Genomic DNA, 19576 nt, shown 5'->3' with positions numbered 1-19576 from the left:
AGGTGATCTCTAGGCCTTTGGGCTCAATGTCCTTAGGGTTAGTCTTCCATGGAAATGTCGGGCTTGTAGTCGCAGCCCCCGTCGCCTTAAGCGACACCTCATTGCACAGCGCATGACTTTCTCAACATGAAGCATCTTTAGGTTTTTTTTTTTTTTTTTTTTGGTTTGGCTCGCAAGTTGCAGCCTAACTGTTCTTTTCCTCTTTTGTAGATGTTCGACACTATTTAAGAGAACTCGGGTCAAAAGCGCAACAAACATATCATAGGAGAGGACGATACTTCGAATTTTGAAGATTGTCTTGTGATGGAGATACAAAACATTAAGGGAGCGAGCTCTCGAGCTATGGAGGTCGCCGAAGAGAGCAAAGGACGAGAGGTTTTTAAAAGATTCCCCTCCAAAGCCAAGTTCCCTGAGGTGGGGACTTGTACTTAGCAGTTTCGTTTTCCAATCAACTGCTGAGTGTATATCCCCGCCCTGAGCTCTCACGCAGTCTATCCACCACCTGGCTTCATAGCTATTAGCCCCCAACACCTTGAGTCTGGGTTTAGGTTCCCCGTAGCTCCATACCTTCTTAACCTCTTGAAAGAGGTCAAGCTCGCACCTTTTCAATTGACACCAAATTCGTATACCCAACTCATTTCCCTAACCGTCTTATTTCTTAGGAACAAACTTCCTCCCTCATCACCAAAACTAGTAAAGTTTCTTTTTTCTTTTAAAAATGCCAAGGACAGCTTGTACTATCTAGAAGCTCGTCTTTCTCAATACAAGGCCATCATTCCTCAGGTCAGAGCGAAGGAAAAATCCAACATGGGCGACTATAAGTCCAGTTGGTTCTTCGCTTCTTGGCCTTCTCTTTCGTCACTCAAAAGCCTCACCTTTGCATTGACCCCAGGTAAGAGCATATCAGCTCAAATGGGGCTCTTTTACTTTTCATATATATATGCCTTGACGTCCTCATCCTGTGATGTAGATTTTGGGAACGAGAGGCCAATTTTGTCAACCAACGAGATCGGCATCCTTAACAAGATTGTTGTTGCGGGGTTAGGTTCAGATGATCTCGAGCTTACAGACGAGCTGCTCAGAGAACATGATCTTGTGCCCCCTCTCAACGTCGAGATCATAAAGGGAATCACATCGGGGTTCTGGGTGCGAAATTCCTTGAGTTGAGTAGCAACAGGGGGGAAGAAAGTCAAGTCGAAGATATGGTGGATCTCAACCTTACCATGCCAAAGAGATTCGGGACCAGATCGGGCGTTGCTTTGTCCGTGATTCTGAGCTCAAGCTCGCGAGGCGAGAGGTCAGAATAACAATAGCCAAACTTGCACCCTCCTCAACACCACCACCAACAACAGAAACCCCAATGGCAACAACAGTCACGACAAGAGCAACGATCCCAACAGGAACAGAGAGCTCTTGTCCCCTAGATCAGTTTACTTTCATACCCTCATGGACGAAATGCCCGAACTCATAGGCACGTACACCCGAACCTTGGATCGAGATGAGGTGAAAGGGACCGCTCTATTCGGCTACATAGCTCTCCATAATTTCTTTGTAAGTCCCATTTTATTCCCTGGCTTCGTTACTTCTATCGAGTTAACCCTTTGTGTCTTGCAGACTTCTCTTGCTACTTTGAAGGCCGGGAAACTGGAGCAGGATTACGAGGGGCGGATCCAGGCAGCATCCGTTTCCTTCAAGAGCGAGGTACAAAAACTTGAGAAAGAGAAGGAGTCCCAGCTTGTCGAGCTCCGAAAGGTCGTGGAAGGCCTTGAAGCGGATCTGCGCAATGCGCAACAGAGAAATAAAGACTATGAGGAAGAGCTCCGTCGGGAGAAGAACATGTGGGAATTTGCCAACTCCAAGCTTACTAGCGAGCTAAATAAGGCTAAGGAGGAGCTGAGGAGGGCCCCAGACAGGTTGTGTTAACACACATTTTTGTAACACCCTGCATCGAGCGATAGGAAGAATCGGAACAACTTACCCTGATGAGCCTACGCGAACTTCCTAAGGGGGTCACCCATCCTTGGATTACCTCAGGTCAAGCATGCTTAACTTGAGAGTTATTTACCTACATTCAGCCCAAAAGGTATTCAGCTGGTGTTGTTTCATTCCTTACTTATTTTCGATATATACTACCCTTCTCTGGGTTCTTGGGGTATTATACACATCGTGTCATCATCATGGGGCCCGCAGCTGCGGGTCAACTCTCAACTATCGCTCTTCAACAACCAGGAGCCATACCACACTTATGAGCCCCTCAGTGGTTGTCCTCTGGGCAACCTGATATGGGATCGAGAACCGATGCTTACAACACCACCTCCAACCCTCCCCCCTTAAGTGTGGTGGCGCTCGTGGGCGAGGACCATCTCAGGGTTGACAGAGGGTGGTTTTTAGGGCCAGGGCCCAGGCTTTTCTCACAAATGACACCAAATGTTGACACACATTTTTGTAACACCCCGCATCAAGCGATAGAAAAGACCAGGACAACTTACCCTATTGGGCCTACATGAACTTCCTAGAGGGGTCACCCATCCTTGGATTACCCTAGGTCAAGCACGCTTAATTTGGGAGTTTTTTGCTTGCATTCAGCCCAAAAGATATACAGCTGGTGTTGTTTCCTTCCTTACTTATTCTCAATATATACTATCATTCTCTGGGCTCTTAGGGTATTACACACATCATGTCATCATCATGGGGCCCACAGTTGCTGGTCAGCTCTCAACTATTGCTCTTTAATGACCAGGAGCCCCACCGCACTTATGAGCCCCTCAATGGTTGCCTAGAGTGGGATCGAGAACCGATACTTACAGCACCACCTCCAACCCTCCCTCCCCTAAGTGTGGTGGCGCTAGTGGGTGCGGACCATCTCAGGGGTGATAGAGGGTGGTTTTTAGGGCTAGGGCCCAGGGTTTTCCCACAGACGGTGCCAAATGTTGACACACATTTTTGTAACACCCCGTATCGAGCAATAGTAAGGACTGGGACAACTTACCCTGATAGGCTTACACAAACTTCCCAGGGGGGTCACCTATCATTGGATTACCCCAGGTTAAGCACGCTTAACTTGAGAGTTTTTTGCCTGCATTCAGCTCAAAAGGTATTTAGCTAGTGTTATTTCATTCTTTACTTATTCTCGATATATACTACCATTCTATGAGCTTTTGGGGTATTACACACATCATGTCATCATCATGGGGCCCACAGCTACTAGTCAGCTCTCAGCTGCGGTGGGGCTGCTGGTCGTTGAAGAGCGATAGTAGAGAGCTGACCCACAGCTATGGGCCCCATAATGATAACACGATGTGTGTAATACCCCAAGAGCCCAGAGAAGGGTAGTATATATCGAGAATAATTAAGGAAGGAAACAACACCGACTGGATATCTTTTAGACTGAATGCAGACAAAGAAATCCCAAGTTAAGCGATCTTGACCTGGGGTAATTCAAGGATGGGTGACCCCCCTGGGAAGTTCGCATAGGCCATCAGGGTAAGTTGTCCCTGTCCTTCCTGTCGCTCGATGCGGGTGTTACAAAAATGTGTGTTAAAAGGTTGAAATCGGTCAAGGCGAAGCTGGAGAAAGTCAAAGACGAGCGAAAACATGCCAACGATCAAGCTGACTGATGCTAACAGATCGTGAATAGGTCCATCAATGATATCAAGGCGGAGGTGGAAGCTTGGATAGATTCAATATGCAAGGAACCAAGTCTGACACATGCTCGACGTTCCTTTACACTCTCTGGTTGAACCATCTCGAGATTGATATCTCCTTCTTCGGGGAGCAAGCCATCAAGGAGGTGAAAAATATGTGGCTGAAGCTTCTGAAAATGTCGAGGTGTCCACCCTGCTGGATTTAATTGCGGCCGTTCCACCAGTTGCCAACACCGAGGTTCAGTCCGTTGAAGCCACAGAAGCTGTCGCTGAAGTCGAAGCTTTCGAAGTCCAACCTGCTGAAGCTGCTGCTCCCCTTAGCTAGGCCTTTTTTGTTTTGTTTTTTTTTTTTCGCATTGCTTTGTAAACACAAATGCACATTCAATGGAATATTTTTCTGAACCCATGTCTTTTGCTTTAAATTTCCTCACAAACTTAAGACAATCAATCTTGCCTTTTGTCAAAGTCTTGGAAAGATAAATGAACCAATCTTCACGATATAATTTGAAATGAGCTTAAGGAAGTTTTTGTGCATCTGTATAATCTCGAAGGTATAACTTAGAATAAGTCTTCAAGAATATGATTTGAGAGTGATAAGTCCAGATAGATCCAAAGAATTCCCAATTCGCAGATAAACAAGTTTAAAATAGGTCATTGATAATGGACATAATAACCATAAATGCGTATCCAGTAAGATGTGATCTTCCCTACTTTAGGCAAATTAAGACAAACCTTAGGTAACTTATTTTGAGAGGATAATATCTGGATCCTTTTTAAGGCTTCGTCAAGGTATACGTATAGGTAAATCGTCTTGCGATCTCAGCTAACATACCATGGATTTTATAAGTTTTAAATGAACTGAGAAGGGAAAAACACCTAGGTGGGTTGTAGACCATGACTTAAGTCAAGATAAAAGGACCCCAGCTAGTGAAACCTGGCTCGTAGTAATTTTATAGAAATGGTTGCTCAATAAGTTCCAAACCATGACATTAAGTTAAGATGAATGGTTCTCAACTCGTAAACCATGGCCTAAGGCTAGGACTAAGGTGAATGCTCAAATAAGCCTCAAACCATGGCGCGTAGGTCAAGTTGAATGGGCCCCAACTCGCAAACTATAGCACTTGTACCCAGATTTACTTCTTGCCTCTTATTTTTAACAAACAAAAATATGGATGTAATAAAATTTCAATAGTAAATAAGACATTAATATACTAAATTCATTAATGAAGTAATGTGAGCGGAAATAAGACATCAAACAATAGTCGATATCACATGAAAGAGAGGATGTTCACTTATAGGAAACACGGTCTGAAGTGTTCTGCGTTCCAAGCTCTTGGGAGAATAGCTCCATCCATGCCGGCCAAGTGGTATGCTCCGTTGCTAGGGTTTTCTTTGATAATATAGGGGCCTTCCCAGTTTGGGCCTAATGTCCCGTCGCTGGCCTTGCGAGCTCCAAGAAGAACAAGGCGTAGCACAAAGTCACCGACTTTGTAGCACCAAACTCGAACTCTCCTGTTGTAATATCTTGCTACCCACTATTGATAGGTCGTCATTCTTATACGAGCTAGCTCCCTTGCCTCCTCAAGCAAATCGAGGTTTGTGGCCAATAGCTAATCGTTGTCCTCAGGGTCAAAGGTGGCTCTATGCTGACTAATTACTTCATTCTCCATCAGGATCATTGCTTCAGACCCATAAACCATACAGAAAGAAGTTTCTCCTGTAGTTATGCGAGCTGTGGTTTAATAGGCCCACAGCACTGTTTGCAACTGGTTCACCAAGACGCCTTTTCTGGTTTCCAACTTTATCTTCAATATATGTTTGATTATTTTGTTGACAGCCTCAACTTGTTTGTTGGCTTGGGGGTAATCCACGGCCGTGAAGCTCTTTCAGATCTCCAACGATTTACAGAACTTGACAAACTGTTCGCTGGTAAACTGGGTACCATTTGTAACATCCCGTATCGAGCGATAGGAAGGTCCGGGACAACTTACCATGATGGGCCTACACGAACTTCCCAGGGGGGTCACCCATCCTTGGATTACCCCAGGTCAAGCACGCTTAACTTGGGAGTTCTTTGCCTACATTCAGCCCAAAAGGTATTCAGTTGGTGTTGTTTCATTTCTTACACTATTCTCGATATATACTAACTTATCTGGGCTCTTGGGGTACTACATTCTCCCCCCCTTGAACACATGACGTCCTCGTCATGCGACCTTACAATTGGTCCCAGATTTTCTCCCCTTGGGGGCTGCCATCCTAGAAGCTTGCCAGAAGCCGCTCCTTGTACAGGCCCTCGAACCCCGGCGCCACTCCCCGCCCTCATCGGATCGCCTTTGCCAAGAGTAGGCTCTGATACCACCTATAACATCCCTCATCGAGCGATAGGAAGGTCCAAGACAACTTACCCTGATGAGCCTACGCGAACTTCCCAGGGGGGTCACCCATCCTTGGATTACCCCAGGTCAAGCATGCTTAACTTGGAAGTTCTTTGCCTACATTCAGCCCAAAAAGCATTCAGCTGGTGTTGTTTCCTTTCTTACACTATTCTCGATATATACTAACTTATCTGGGCTCTTAGGGTACTACACCATTGTCCTTGACTATCTGTTGGGGGACTCCAAACCTGCAAGTAATATTGCTCCACACAAACTTTTCTACCTTTGTCGTGGATATCTGCGCTAGCTCCTTTGCTTCCGCCCATTTGGTGAAGTAATCAACAGCGACTATGGCATGCTTGCATCCATCACGAGCTGTAGGAAATGGCCCGATCAAGTCGATACCCCACATAGCGAAAGGCCATGAGCTACTCATCTGTTGCAGATAGGTGCGTGGAACTCGTGGTATCTTTGCAAATCTTTGGCATGTGTCGCACCTCTTCACTAGATTTTTAGCGTCTTGTTTCATGGTAGGCTAGTAAAATCCTTGGTGAAGTGCCTTTTGAGCCAATGATACCCCCTCAGCATGATTGCCGTAGTGACCTGCGTGGATTTCTATGAGAACTGCCCGACAATCAAGCTCATCAATGCATCTCAACAATGGGGGTAAGACCCCCATTTTGTAAAGCATGTCATTGTGAACACAGTATCTGGCTTTTCTAGCTCTTGTACGTCGTGCTTCTAACTTGTCACCTGGTAATTTTTCTTCTTGCAAATAGTTAACAATGGGTTTCATCCATGAATCCGACCTCAGCTCGATTGCTAACATCTCACCTTGTCCTTCCATGCTCAGCACTGCCAGGAACTCCACGGGAATAGCTCCCAAGGAGTCTGCATCTCCTACTGATGCCGAGCGAGCGAGGGCATCGGCATGAGAGTTCTGACTTCTTGGCACTTGATTCAACTTGAACTCCTCAAAGAGGCAAATTAGTCCCTGAACTTTCTAGAGGTAGGCTACCATCTTTGGGCCCTTTGCTTGATATTCCCCTTGTATTTAATAGACTACAAGCTGGGAATCGCTGAAAACTACTAACCGTTCTGCCTTCACTTCTCTTGCCAAACGTAAACCTACCAACAACGCCTCATACTCAACCTCATTGTTGGTTGCCTTGAACCCAAATCTTAACGCAAAAGGGATCTTGTGTCCCTCCGGGCTTATCAAAAGTATACCAGCACTAAATCCGTGCTCACTGGAGGACCCATCCACAAATAACCCCCAAACCGAAATCACTGAAGAGAAGGGCTCCTCCTCCACTGGGCCCACGAACTCCTCAATGAAATCTACCAGCACTTGCCCTTTGATGGCCGACCTTGGTTTGTATTCTATGTCGAACTGAGCGAGCTCAATAGCCCACTTGAGTAAACGACCGTACGAGTCGGGATTCTACAATATCTACTTCAGTGGGTACTTGATCAATATGCTAATCTGATGGGCTTGGAAATAGGAGCGTAGCTTCATTGAAGCGACCACTAAGGAATAGGCGAGCCTCTCCATGAGGGTGTACCTTGTTTCAGAATCTAGTAGTCAGTGACTCACATAATACACTGGGTACTACACCCGGTCTTTTTCTCGCACTAGTGCCACGCTGATAGGGTACTTAGACACTCCTAAGTAGACGATCAACTCCTCTCCTTCCTTTGGTTTTAACATGAGGGGAGCATGTCCCATATATTCCTTTAGTTGCTGGAAAGCATTTTCACATTCCTCCATCCATCGAAAATTCTTCATCTGCTTCAAGACATTAAAGAATGGAATGGACTTATCAGAGGCTTTGGAGACAAACCTGCTGAGGGCAACGATCTGGTCGTTAAGGCTTTGCACTTCCTTTATCTTGGTAGGTGATAGCATGTCAAGCAAAGATCGAATCTTCTCGGGGTTGGCTTCGATCCCTCTTTCATTCACCATGAAGCCCAAAAATGTCTCAAAAGCTACATCGAATGAGCATTTGAGCGGATTCAATTTCATCTAGTACTTCCTCAGAACTTGGAATGCCTCCTCTAGGTCGCAGAGGTGGTTGGCAACCTTCCCCGACTTTACCAACATATCATCCACGTATATCTCCATGATTTTTCTAATTAGATCTCCGAACATCATATTAACTAGCCGCTAGTATGTTACTCCTACATTACTTAGTCCAAAGGGAATCACCTTGTAGCAGTATAGCCCTCGGTCCGTGACAAATGATGTATGCTCCTCCTCTTCGGGGTTCATAGGAATCTGGTTGTACTCCGAATAGGCATCTATGAAGCTGAAAAACTGGTGGCCAGTCGTTGCATCCACAAACTGGTTAATTCTGGGGAGGCCTTGTTCAAATCTGTGAAGTCGACGCATGTCCTCCATTTTTCATTCTTTTTCTTCACAAGGACCGGGTTCGCCACCCAAGTCAAATAATGGGCCTCCCTGATAAATTTGTTGTCCAAGAGTTTGTTTACCACTTCTTTCAAGGTCATGTGACGCTTAGCCGTCATAGGTCTCCTCTTCTGGCGAATTGGCTTACGGTTGGAATCAATATTGAGTCGATATAGCATCACGTTTTGGTTTATTCCCACTATATCTTTATGGTTCTAGGCGAATAAGTCTAAATTAGCTTTAAGAAAATCAATCAGTTGAGACTTTACCTTGAGGGACCACAATGTCTTCCAGCTTATCTGCCGGGCTGACAGCTCGGTCACAGTCCACCTCGCGCGGGTCCAGGTCGTGACTGAGCCCTTTGTCACTGGTGTAACACCCCACTCTCCCAGAGCGTTAGGTAACGTAAGATTCCAGGAAAATATTTTTTTCCAACGAAAACTCAACTCAAAAACTGATTCTTCGAAGACCCCATTATACCTTCTCAGTATATTAACTTAGAAACATTAATAAACTAAGACAGGTAAATCACCTCAAATGCGGAAGCTAGATCGAAACCTCAATTGAACATAACCGAAATCACTTTATATCATAAAACCGAACCAACATTTTACATGACGTCATCAAAATAAACAACATAATTGAAAACGACATATGATATACTATCCACTAATTGCCGTCACTCCTCAGCAATCCCTTTTCCCTTCGCACCGTTGCCTTCATCTGGAACATTTGAATATTACAGGGACAAAGTCCATATTAGATGATGAATCATCTAAGTGAGAGTTCAAAAACACATTTTCATGAATGTATGCAAGACATCAATTAAACCAACACATCTCGGCAATCCCTAGCCCAAGAGAATCCCACAACACTTAACCCTACCACCATACCGACACATCGACACGATGCGGTTCTAGCTTAAGAGGGGAAAGGTCAACGCATCTCCCCAATATCTCAGGAACAATCGTTACCACTCCCGACCTAGGAGGGTCACATCAACGCAGAACCCAGCTCGCCACATTTACGTCGGAGATTACGTTCCCACTCTAAGCATCTAGAAACCATTACCCAGTCCCAACTCAAATCGCATATGGACCACCTAATCATCCTAGTGCAACTTCCCTGACCAAACGGCTTGGCACGAAAACCAAGATGACTATCCAGGCATGCACACCAACACAAGATACCCCTATTATTCTGTCACACCCTTGGAGAATTATGCCTACACTATCCAGACAACATTTAGGTTGACATTCCATATGAACAACATAAAACACAAAACTATACCACATTTCACAAATCAATGGATCATATAAACAACATTTTATAAAATGCAATGCACAAATATAAAACATTTAGGGACGAACCTCCCTCATAAAACCAACAGTCACCGGTTACCGTTTGCATGCAACAAAACCATTTTACATGAAATCACAACACATTTAAGTAACACAAACACCAAGTTTTTAGGGTGAACACTCACCTTGAACGAAACTCAAAACACCTCGAATCGTGTGCCCAACCTCGATTTTCGTGCAACTCCTCAAGTCTTTTGACCAAACCACTTCCTTACGAGCCCTCACGCGCTGCCCAAATGCTCTACGCTTGTGATGCCTTGCGTATGCTTTAAAAGCCCTTTATCCACTAAACCCGAAACACTTTCGTCTAGCTCGAATTTGTCACGATTTCGAATGAGAGAATCCTAACCATGAACACCCTATTTATAGGCCACCAAGTCAGTCACATTATAATACAATATTCCTTAATTATTTCAAATCTTCCAAAATCTTTTTCAATCATTTCAAATCTTCTAAGATCTTCTACAATAATTCCAAATCTTCTGCAATCATTCCAAATCTTCTAAGATATTATATAATCATTCCAAAATCTTATAAGATCTTTTGCAATCATTGTAAATCTTCTAAGATTTTCTGTAATTGTTTCAAATCTTATCTTATCTCTAACTTCATCATGAGTCTTTATCTTATTTCTAAAGTCATTATGAGCCTTCATCTTTTCTCTAACATCATCATGGGTCTTTATCTTATCTTTAGCGTCATTATGAGACTTTTCCTGAATCTCTCAAATGCCCATAGAAAAAAAGTTTCAAGAGTTACACTTTGGCCCAAACTTTTTGGGTAATTGCAATTAGACCCTTTTCAACATGGTCCCAGGCTAATTTTTAATTGCATTTTAGTCACTGGATAAAGGGTTAATTACGCTAATATCCCTGATTTTTAGGTAAATTACACTTTTACCCGAATCTCAAAAATTACGATTTTGCCCCTGACTTAGAAATTGAACTTGTCTCCAAACATCCACAATCCCTTGAAATATCCTATTTTCTCAAGTATCTGAATCTAAAAATCTCAAGTATTACATCCCTTATGATCATTCAATTTTTCAGGCTAACATTAGTTATACCGAGAAATTGTCTCTATTCCGATTGCTTTCAGTGTTCTAAATCTTGTCTCAAGACACTCGTCAATAACATACATTTTTCTTTAGATATTTACATTTTAGGGTACTCCCTTCCATCGATTCGACAATTACTTAACTAAATTCTCAAATTGATTTTTACTTCCTCGAACTTACTTGACACTTTGTAATATGGGGTATTACAACTGGTGATCCGCACCTCCCTTCTAGAGACTATATTGATTTTCTTTCCATTGAGCCCTATTTTCAATGCCTCCTCATAGCAACGTCTTGCCGAATACTGCTTGCCCCTTACACATCCAGTCCCATTCGGAGTTAGGAACTTGATTGCCAAGACTCTAGTTGAAACAAACAGATTCTAGTCATTCAAGGCAAGCCTCCTCATGACGACGTTGTATGTGGAGGGGCTATTGATGACAAGGAAGTCTACCATTGCTGTGGCCTGAAAATCTGAATCCCCAACCGTGAAGGGGAGTTTGATACGTCCTATTGGTATTACTACGTCGCCAGTGAAACCATAGAGCGGCTCCAGGGATGCTATCAGCTGATTTGACCCCAATTCCATCTAGTCAAAACATCCCCTATACATAACGTTTACTAAACTACCCATGTCTACCATAATCCTTCGTACCTCCACATTACCAATTCGAGTTCGAACCACTAAGGCATCATTATGTGGCTAGTGCACGTCTTTAAAATTTTCCTTGGGCAATATCGTCTGAGTCTATCCTGGCTTTCTTGGATGGTCCTCCTTGTTCACCATATCTAGCGAGCATAAGGTGACCGGCCTCTAAAACATAACGTTCGTGGGACCTGTTAGAAGTCCTTGCAATATGAGGCCCTCCATGAATGGTGAAAATAGTTCTTATTGTAGGTGTTTGGTATGGCTTAGGAGCTTGACGAGGACTTAGTTGGGCTGATTGCTAGGGCTGCTAGTCTTTTGTCCACACCACATAGTCATGCACCCGACCCCTTTTGATTAGTTCTTTAATCGTGTCCTTCAATGCCCAACATTTGGAGGTGATGTGCCCCGTCTCATTGTGGTAGGCGCAGAATTTATCCTTGTTTCTGAACTTGTTGGGAGTCCTTATGGGGTTAGGTCTCCCAAAGTCCTCCTTATTCCTTTCAGTGGCGAAAATCCTATCCTAAGAGTCAGATAGGACATTATAATCCTCATATCAACCTCAGCATGGAGATCGCTCCCTTCCTTACTCATTCCTGGCCTTTTTGGCGACCTGATCATTGGTATTCTGCCTTTGGTCTTCTTTATGATAGTCGCCATTACTTCTTTTCTTGTTCTGACTGGTGCCTTCTCCCCATTTTCTTTGATTGCTGGGTTTTTTCGAGCCAAAAGCTTTCTCCCATATAACCTCCCTCGCAGCTTGCTCGTAAAACTCGCCCAGGTCCCCTACGGGGGACTTATAGATGCTCTCATAGAGCTTTCCATTCTTTCGAAGTCCGGCAGAGATTGCGGTCAAGATACTCTCGTCCGAGGGGTTTTCCACATTATTGACTTCACGTCTGAATCTCTCTATGTAGTCTTTCAAGGATTCACTAGACCGCTGGAACATCGTAGCAAAGTGACATGTTGGGGCGAGCTGCCTCCGGAGCGATCTGTATTGGTTGATGAATTTCCTCTAACACTCCTACCAACTACAGATACTGCGAGGATGAAGCCTTCTTAACCATGCCCAAGATATGTCTCCCAAGGTAGCAGGGAAGGATCGGAAGGATCGGCATTTGCCAACGAGCTAAAAGTTTGCAAGTCCATCTGGACGTTGAAAGAATCCAAGTAGTCATATGGGTCGCTATCCCCATTGTACTGAGGGACGCTGGGGACCTTGAACCTGAAAAGGAGAGGCTCTAGCTCAATTTCTCTAGAGAATAGGGCCCTCTCTTAACGACCCTCTCTTTGATCATGTGTCTTATGTCTTATTTCCAATTGTTGGATCCTCCGTAATAGTTCCTCCACCGTGGGGTTTTGGTTTATGGATGGTCCTACAAGAGATCGCCTCTCCCATGCGGGATCAGGCTCCAGGAAATAGCAAGCTCGTGGAGGAGGTCGCCTCTTATTTTCATAACCTGGCGAGCTGTGGTGGGTGGCTCTACTCGGGTTGACTCTGACAGAGACATCCCCTCGATGTAGGTATCCGCGTCATCAGCTTCCTTCATAGTCCTTTTCATGGTGACCTCCGTAAGGATTCACCCTTATTCCCCGGTTAGTAAGGTGCACTTCCTATTCGTTGATATAGCATCGACGTTCTTCCAATCTTTGAGATTGCAAGTTGGAGGAACGGGATGATCTAGCCCGTCGCAGCTTTTTTCTGGCTTCTCTTCCGTCTGGGGGAAGCCTTCCACACAAAGCCTGAGGGGCACCTGCAAATGGCATGGCTTCTGCTTGCATCTAGGCTTCTTACACTTGTGTTTGGGCCAGTGCCTTGACCGCATCAGCGAGCTGCATGACGGTACCTTCCAATGCTTCTTGATGTTGTTGCTAGTCCTGCATTGCCTCTAACCCAAGGGTAGGGACCACAGATTAGCAGGGAAACCGTGCGGGAACTCCAGGGATGGATCCGACCAACGAGGGTACAAAAGTAGATACAACTATGCCCCCCTGGCAGAACTTCCTGTGGTTGATTGGTATGGTTAGTCATCACTTCAAAATTTCTTGTGTTTCTCGCCATCGGCATTGGTACTGATCAGAGCGCCCTTCCTCTAGCGCCAAAATATCGACATTCGGGATTGGTCGACCGTGATTCGTTAGCCCGCACTGATGTAATCAATCCGAAAGAGAGAATGGTATATGGTGTGATTTGGTTTATTGATTCGTCGGCCGATTGGCCCCTGCAAAATACTCCGACGCTCAAGTAAGTAAGCGAGTAAAAAGATGCAGAGTACAGCAAGTTGGCAGAGAGAGCATACCGTGGTTCTCAAGAGAGATGGCCGATATATAGGTGGATGAGATATCCTCCTACATGTGTCATACGTCTGCAGGTGATGGGATAAAATATCTGGCGTTGGCGGAGGCACCCAGGCGACAGCAAGGTGCTGATAGGACCCTTATTAATGTGAATGGGATCCGTCATGAATGAGGATAGGATTTGAGGTAGGCGTGCAAAAATTCAGAAGTGGTTACAATGATGTTATTGCAAGGGCCAGGATGGGACCGTCATGGGCCAAACAAATGGGTCGAGAAGATGGGAACAGGTTGGGCCTGGATGGCCCAGCTGGGACAACACCTAGTCTACCACTGTTATCTGGTTTGTGGTCTTCTTGTTATGCGAGCTGATCAGTTAAGCTAGTGAATTGGAAGAGTCATTGGAAGCTTGTTGGAAGCATCGCCTGGGACTTGCTTGGCCCCGCGATTCGAGCTCGGGTTTCAGTGATGCTTAAGCCTGCTCCAACAAACTTAGCTTGGAGCCTACTGGGCCTTAGGCGAATAGGCCAGCCTGTAGGGTTGAGCCTAGTCCATAAGAAGTAATTCGAAAAATACGTATAACAGTTACCAAGTGATGTTATTATCAAGTGGGGCCTAAATATCATTAGCCTTTTCATTTGCATTGTTGGATAAGTATGGTTTATGGTCCAATTTATCTTATATTTTTTTTCACATTTCACCATGTGTATAGATGGTAAATATCATTTTATTCAAATAATGCAAAACAAGAGGCAAGTTATTGTTATATATAATATAGGAGAGAGAGAGAGAGAGAGAGAGAGAGAGAGATATACCACACATGTTTTTGCCCATCTCCATTTTGAAGTAGCCCTTGTCTCCCCAATCTACTCCCCATGAGTTCTTAATGAGCCAATAGGGCATATTGTCCTTCACTCCATACCCCACTGCCAGAACTGCATGGTTCACATCCTACGCACCCAATAATATGCACACCCCCAATTAATTAATATCCGCCAAGCTTTATTACTAATTAATAAGAGTATTTAGATATTATAAATAAATAAAATATAGTAAATATATATATATCATTATCTTAAAATAAGATATATATTCATTGCATTGCATTTTAACTATCATTTTTAAAAATAATAGTTAATATTATTATTACGCAAAAGCGAACAAGCTCACCTGAGAAGTTTTGCCGCACTTATTACTGGTGTAAACTCCATCGCCGAGGAATCGAAAATCCTCGACAACCTGAAACAGGACGGTCACCGGCCGAACAAATGCTACGGCATGCTTTAGCTCATTTTCATCTCCCTGCGCTCAGCATCCCATGCATTAATTAATTAATTAATTTTCTCAAACTCTCAGCTCGAGAACTCATCAGAAAGCTACCATAATATCATATATATATATATATATATACACACACGCACAAACACTCCATCCCTAAAATCCTTTCCTTTCTTGATGATCAACTCTCTCTTTGCTGACAAAATCTTTCGTCATCTAGAACTTTCAATTGCATGGGATCAAACTTCATAATAGAAAATTTGTGTCCAAGAGACCGATCGAATTATTACTATTTGATGTCACTAAAACGTTATTTATTATGACAGCATATGTTTGTCCCTAAAAGTTATTAGTGATAGAGACACATATGTTGTTTGAGAGAGATTCAATGACAAAATTCAAAAATTGTGCATAAATGTTAGGTGTTGATTTATTAACTATGATGATCTCATCTATTTAATTATTGCATAATATTTGATCTAACTAAATACGTATAATTATTTAATATTAAGTTATTTTAAAATAAGAACATCTAAATTACCCTTCATTTACTCTCTCCTTAAATTTCTGCAGTGATGTTGGGGTTTATCGTGAGAGATGGAGCTAGCAATATTGCATTGCATTGGGAATGGATTCAAGTTATAGTGATGTAACCCTTTATTTTTAACCACCACCATGAGCGAACCCAACCCCTATCTATGGAAGGCATGACCCTGGCCACCATAACTCAAAAATATTTTTAAAACTATGCAATATGTTTAGATTATAATATAAATATTAAAGAGGATAGTAGTGAGAGGAGACAAAAAGCAAGACTTAGGCTGCGTTTTCTTTACTTTTCAATTTTTAATTTTCTATTTTGGTAGTCTGTTTTTAGAAAATTGAAAATGCATTCTTTTTGTCATTTTAAAAAACTATTTTTTAAAACAGAAAATTAGAAAACGCGTTCTCTTTGAAATTTTGAAAATAATTTTTAATGATATTTTATTCAATAAATTTGATTATTCAGTAAATTAAAAATATTTAATATTTATACATTATTAAAAAAATATCTACATTTTAAAATTAATGAATTTTGTAATTTTTTTATTATAATAATAAAATATGAATAAATAAATGTGTTTTAAGTTTTGAGTTTGTTTTGGATGAAAACACTCAAAACAACTTTTTGCTGTTTTGAGTTTTCTTTATAATTTTTTTTTTGTTTTCAAAAATATATTTTTAAAAACAATAAAGAGAACACGTTTTCATTATTTTAAAAAATTGAAAACTAAAAATAACTTGAAAACAATAAAGAGAATTCTCTTTGCTGTTTTCAAGTCATTTTTAGTTTTCAGTTTTCTAAAATAATGAAAACACGTTCTCTTTACTGTTTTTAAAAATGCATTTTTGAAAACAAAAAAAAAAAATTGTAAAGAAAACTCAAAATAACAAAAAGTTGTTTTGAGTGTTTTCATTCAAAACAAACTCTAAACTCAAAATACATCTATTTATTTATTTATTTATATTTTATTATTGTAATGGAAAAAAATATTACAAAATTCATTAACTTTAAAATGTATATATTTTTTTAATAATATATTAACATTAAATATTTATAATTTACTTAATAATCAAATTTATTGAATAAAATATCATTAAAAAAATATTTTCAAAATTTCAAAAAGAACGCGTTTTCTAATTTTTTATTTTGAAAAATAGTTTTTCAAAATGACAAAGAGAACGCGTTTTCAATTTTCTAAAAACAGATTATTAAAACAGAAAACTGAAAATGAATTCAAAATTCAAAATTGAAAATTGAAAAACAAAGAGAATGCTAATTTTTTAAAAGTGTGTAAGAAAGATTAATGTTATTTTTAAAATATCAACTAATCCCCGTATTAATAAAATTAACCTTTTATTTTATTTTTGTTTGGCAAGGCATTTAATTACTCTCTTATTATTATTATTATTAATTTCTAATCCGAAAGAGGTGGGTTTGGGTTGGGACCTGAGCAATGTTGACAGAATCGATGACTTTGACAGCAACATTCTCGGAGGAAAATTTGCATGAGCCACCACTCGCTCCTGTGTAAGGGTAAGCTTCCGAAGTTTCCAGGCCGCCGTTGTATTTTATGTACTCAAAAGCATGCGACGGCAAGCCACCGTCGCAGCCGGCGTTGTCGAATGCTCCGGCGCAGTCCACTAGCTGCTGCTCCGATAGGGACACGTCCTTCCCATGTGCCTGCTTGTATGCTGCCTCCAGAGCCCCTGTTGAACTGTGCCCAATACATACACACACACACATATATACATATAATCTTATTATTCATTTGCTTAAAAATATTAACAGATCAATTAACCATCACAGTCGCTGCTTATAACTCCGAATCTTAAAATTTAAAATTTTTTGAGTGAGTCTACGTTGTTGCTCCTACTCTATATGTTTCTCAATGGTATAATGATGGATCTTACTTTTAAGGAAAAATAAAAAATACAGAAGACGCAGTGTTCTGAACATGATATATTTATTTAAATAATTGAATCTTCTAATTTTGGTTCGATTTTATGATTTATATCTGATCACCTGAAAGTCCAGCAAGATCCACAGGAGCCTTGATCTTTCACTGGGCTCACGATTCCTTCTTCTCTCCAGTCTTTCTGTAGTTAAAAAGCAGCTAGCAGGTAAGGTAGCTATTTTGTTTGGTGTTTTTTTTTTCGAATATATATAGATGCAATAATATTAATAAATGAATCGAAGTTAAAAAGAACAAAGAAAACAGGAAAATTACCGTTTCAGGAAGATCTTGATCATCAGTTTGGAGCTTGTGGTTGCCTTTAACGGTGGCAGAAAAGGTTTGAGCAGCTCCCAGCTTGTTTTTCTGGAACTCTTCCCAGGTCCAGTCGGCAAACCCTGTTTTAATTAATTAATTAATTATTGGTTTCAATAATTATATGATAGGCGGAACATATATAATAATATAGTTCAAGAAAAGTGGTGACCTCCATGCACTGTCCGCCAGTGCATGGACTTACTATTGACGTCAAGAATGTAAGGGAGTCCCTTTTTGTTGTGTGATGAGATGAGCTTCAAGTTCTCCGAGAAAATGGAGAACCGCAGCTTCGTTTCCTCCGCCGTCTTGTAGCCTTTTCCGTGCCTGAAAATTTTCCAAAGCCGCCGGCCGGTGAGAGAGAGCTTCGTAACTTTGCCAGCATTCTATTATTTTAAAATAATTATTTACTTCTTTTTCTTAGACATCTCTTTGCCAGATTAAAAATATCTAGGGAATTAAAAAAAGGTAACTGCTTGAGACCTTCCTACGTATTTGAGTAAATTCACTATGTATTCTTTGAATTTTGATTATTAAGCTTCAACATTTTTAAATTTTAAATTTTACTTATATATTTAGTTCTTAAAATTTATAAAATTAATTAATTACAGCACTCTCCTTATCAAGAAGTAAGAGTATTAAATAAAGCTCTCGGGATATCAGTTGAACAGTCGGATAAACAATATGTAGATGTCAATTCGGTGAGTTGTGAGTTCGATTCTCACCCTACGCAAGAGTCGAAAACTTAATCTACGATTTAACTTCCTTAACGTAATTAAGAGTAGGAGCATAAAAAATAGCAGAAAACGTTCATACAAGAGTAATAAGTAAATGAAAACTTTGGTGCATTAATTTATCTTAAATAATTTTGAAGTGAACTCTCCGTGCAATAAGTGAGGCTAGAGACCAAAAAAAGAAAAGGTTACTTGTGAACGAAGCGGGCGAAGGACAGGGCATGAGGACTGGTACCGACGATGCTGCTGACGTCGTAGAACGTGGACACCGGAGATGCGCCGGTGGAGAAGAACAAGAAGAAGAAGAAGAAGAAGAAGAGGATGATGGAAATACAGGGGGCGGCCATTGAACTGAATCTTCCGGTGGGTGGCTCTGATATATATGAATGGGTTCCAATCCAAGTTTGTGGGTATTTATACAATTAGCTAGTTTGTGGGTCCGGTCGACGAACGTGCGGGTTGTTCTCACGCCGGCGGGCCTACCGGCCCGAAATGATGGTCCTACCATTCGGTGCGATGTTGGGGTTGACGAAAATGGACACAATTTAGACTCCACCTTCTTCACTCATTCATCCACTAACGAGCTTTGTCTTGTTTGTGGTGTCTTTGTCATTCTACATGTGATGATTTATGATTTTATTTAGTCAGGTTGCAATCAATCAAGAACCAGTACGTAGCTGTTGGATTCTTCTGTAACATCGTTGTTCTCCCACGGTCGATGATGTTCTAATCTATCATCAAACTAGTCTTACAAAAAGTTAAATGATTTAGAACCAGATAATAATAATAATAATAATATTATTATTATTATACCTAGCTAGTGTAGTGACTATATATATACATGTTATAAAGGCCAAAATACTTGGTTCTTTTTTTTTTATTATTTTCTTTAACTAGACAAACACTTTAAAGCCAAAAATACTGTATATTACCTCCGATCGCAATCTCTCTGTAAAAGACAATTTT

The 19576-nt window shown here is 41.4% G+C and overlaps 1 protein-coding gene across 2 annotated transcripts in view; it reads right to left on the bottom strand.

Moving 5' to 3' along the window:
* LOC127806092 (thiol protease aleurain-like) overlaps positions 1 to 18982 on the bottom strand; it is a 33006-nt gene extending 14024 nt beyond the window's left edge. For both annotated transcript variants that reach the window (XM_052343105.1, XM_052343106.1), the window contains exons 1-7: positions 18803 to 18982; positions 18082 to 18203; positions 17838 to 17959; positions 17633 to 17706; positions 17057 to 17324; positions 14959 to 15090; positions 14604 to 14739 (exon numbers count right to left, since the gene is read on the bottom strand). In XM_052343105.1, coding sequence (XP_052199065.1) covers positions 14604 to 14739; positions 14959 to 15090; positions 17057 to 17324; positions 17633 to 17706; positions 17838 to 17959; positions 18082 to 18203; positions 18803 to 18957 — 1009 coding nt within the window. In that variant the 5' untranslated portion in view covers positions 18958 to 18982. The remainder of the gene's footprint in view (positions 1 to 14603; positions 14740 to 14958; positions 15091 to 17056; positions 17325 to 17632; positions 17707 to 17837; positions 17960 to 18081; positions 18204 to 18802) is intronic.
* Between the last annotated feature and the right edge of the window lie 594 nt (positions 18983 to 19576).

This window comes from Diospyros lotus, chromosome 7, assembly GCF_014633365.1.
Source record: "Diospyros lotus cultivar Yz01 chromosome 7, ASM1463336v1, whole genome shotgun sequence".
Classification (NCBI taxonomy): domain Eukaryota; kingdom Viridiplantae; phylum Streptophyta; class Magnoliopsida; order Ericales; family Ebenaceae; genus Diospyros; species Diospyros lotus.
This window is presented reverse-complemented; position numbering and strand designations above follow the sequence as displayed.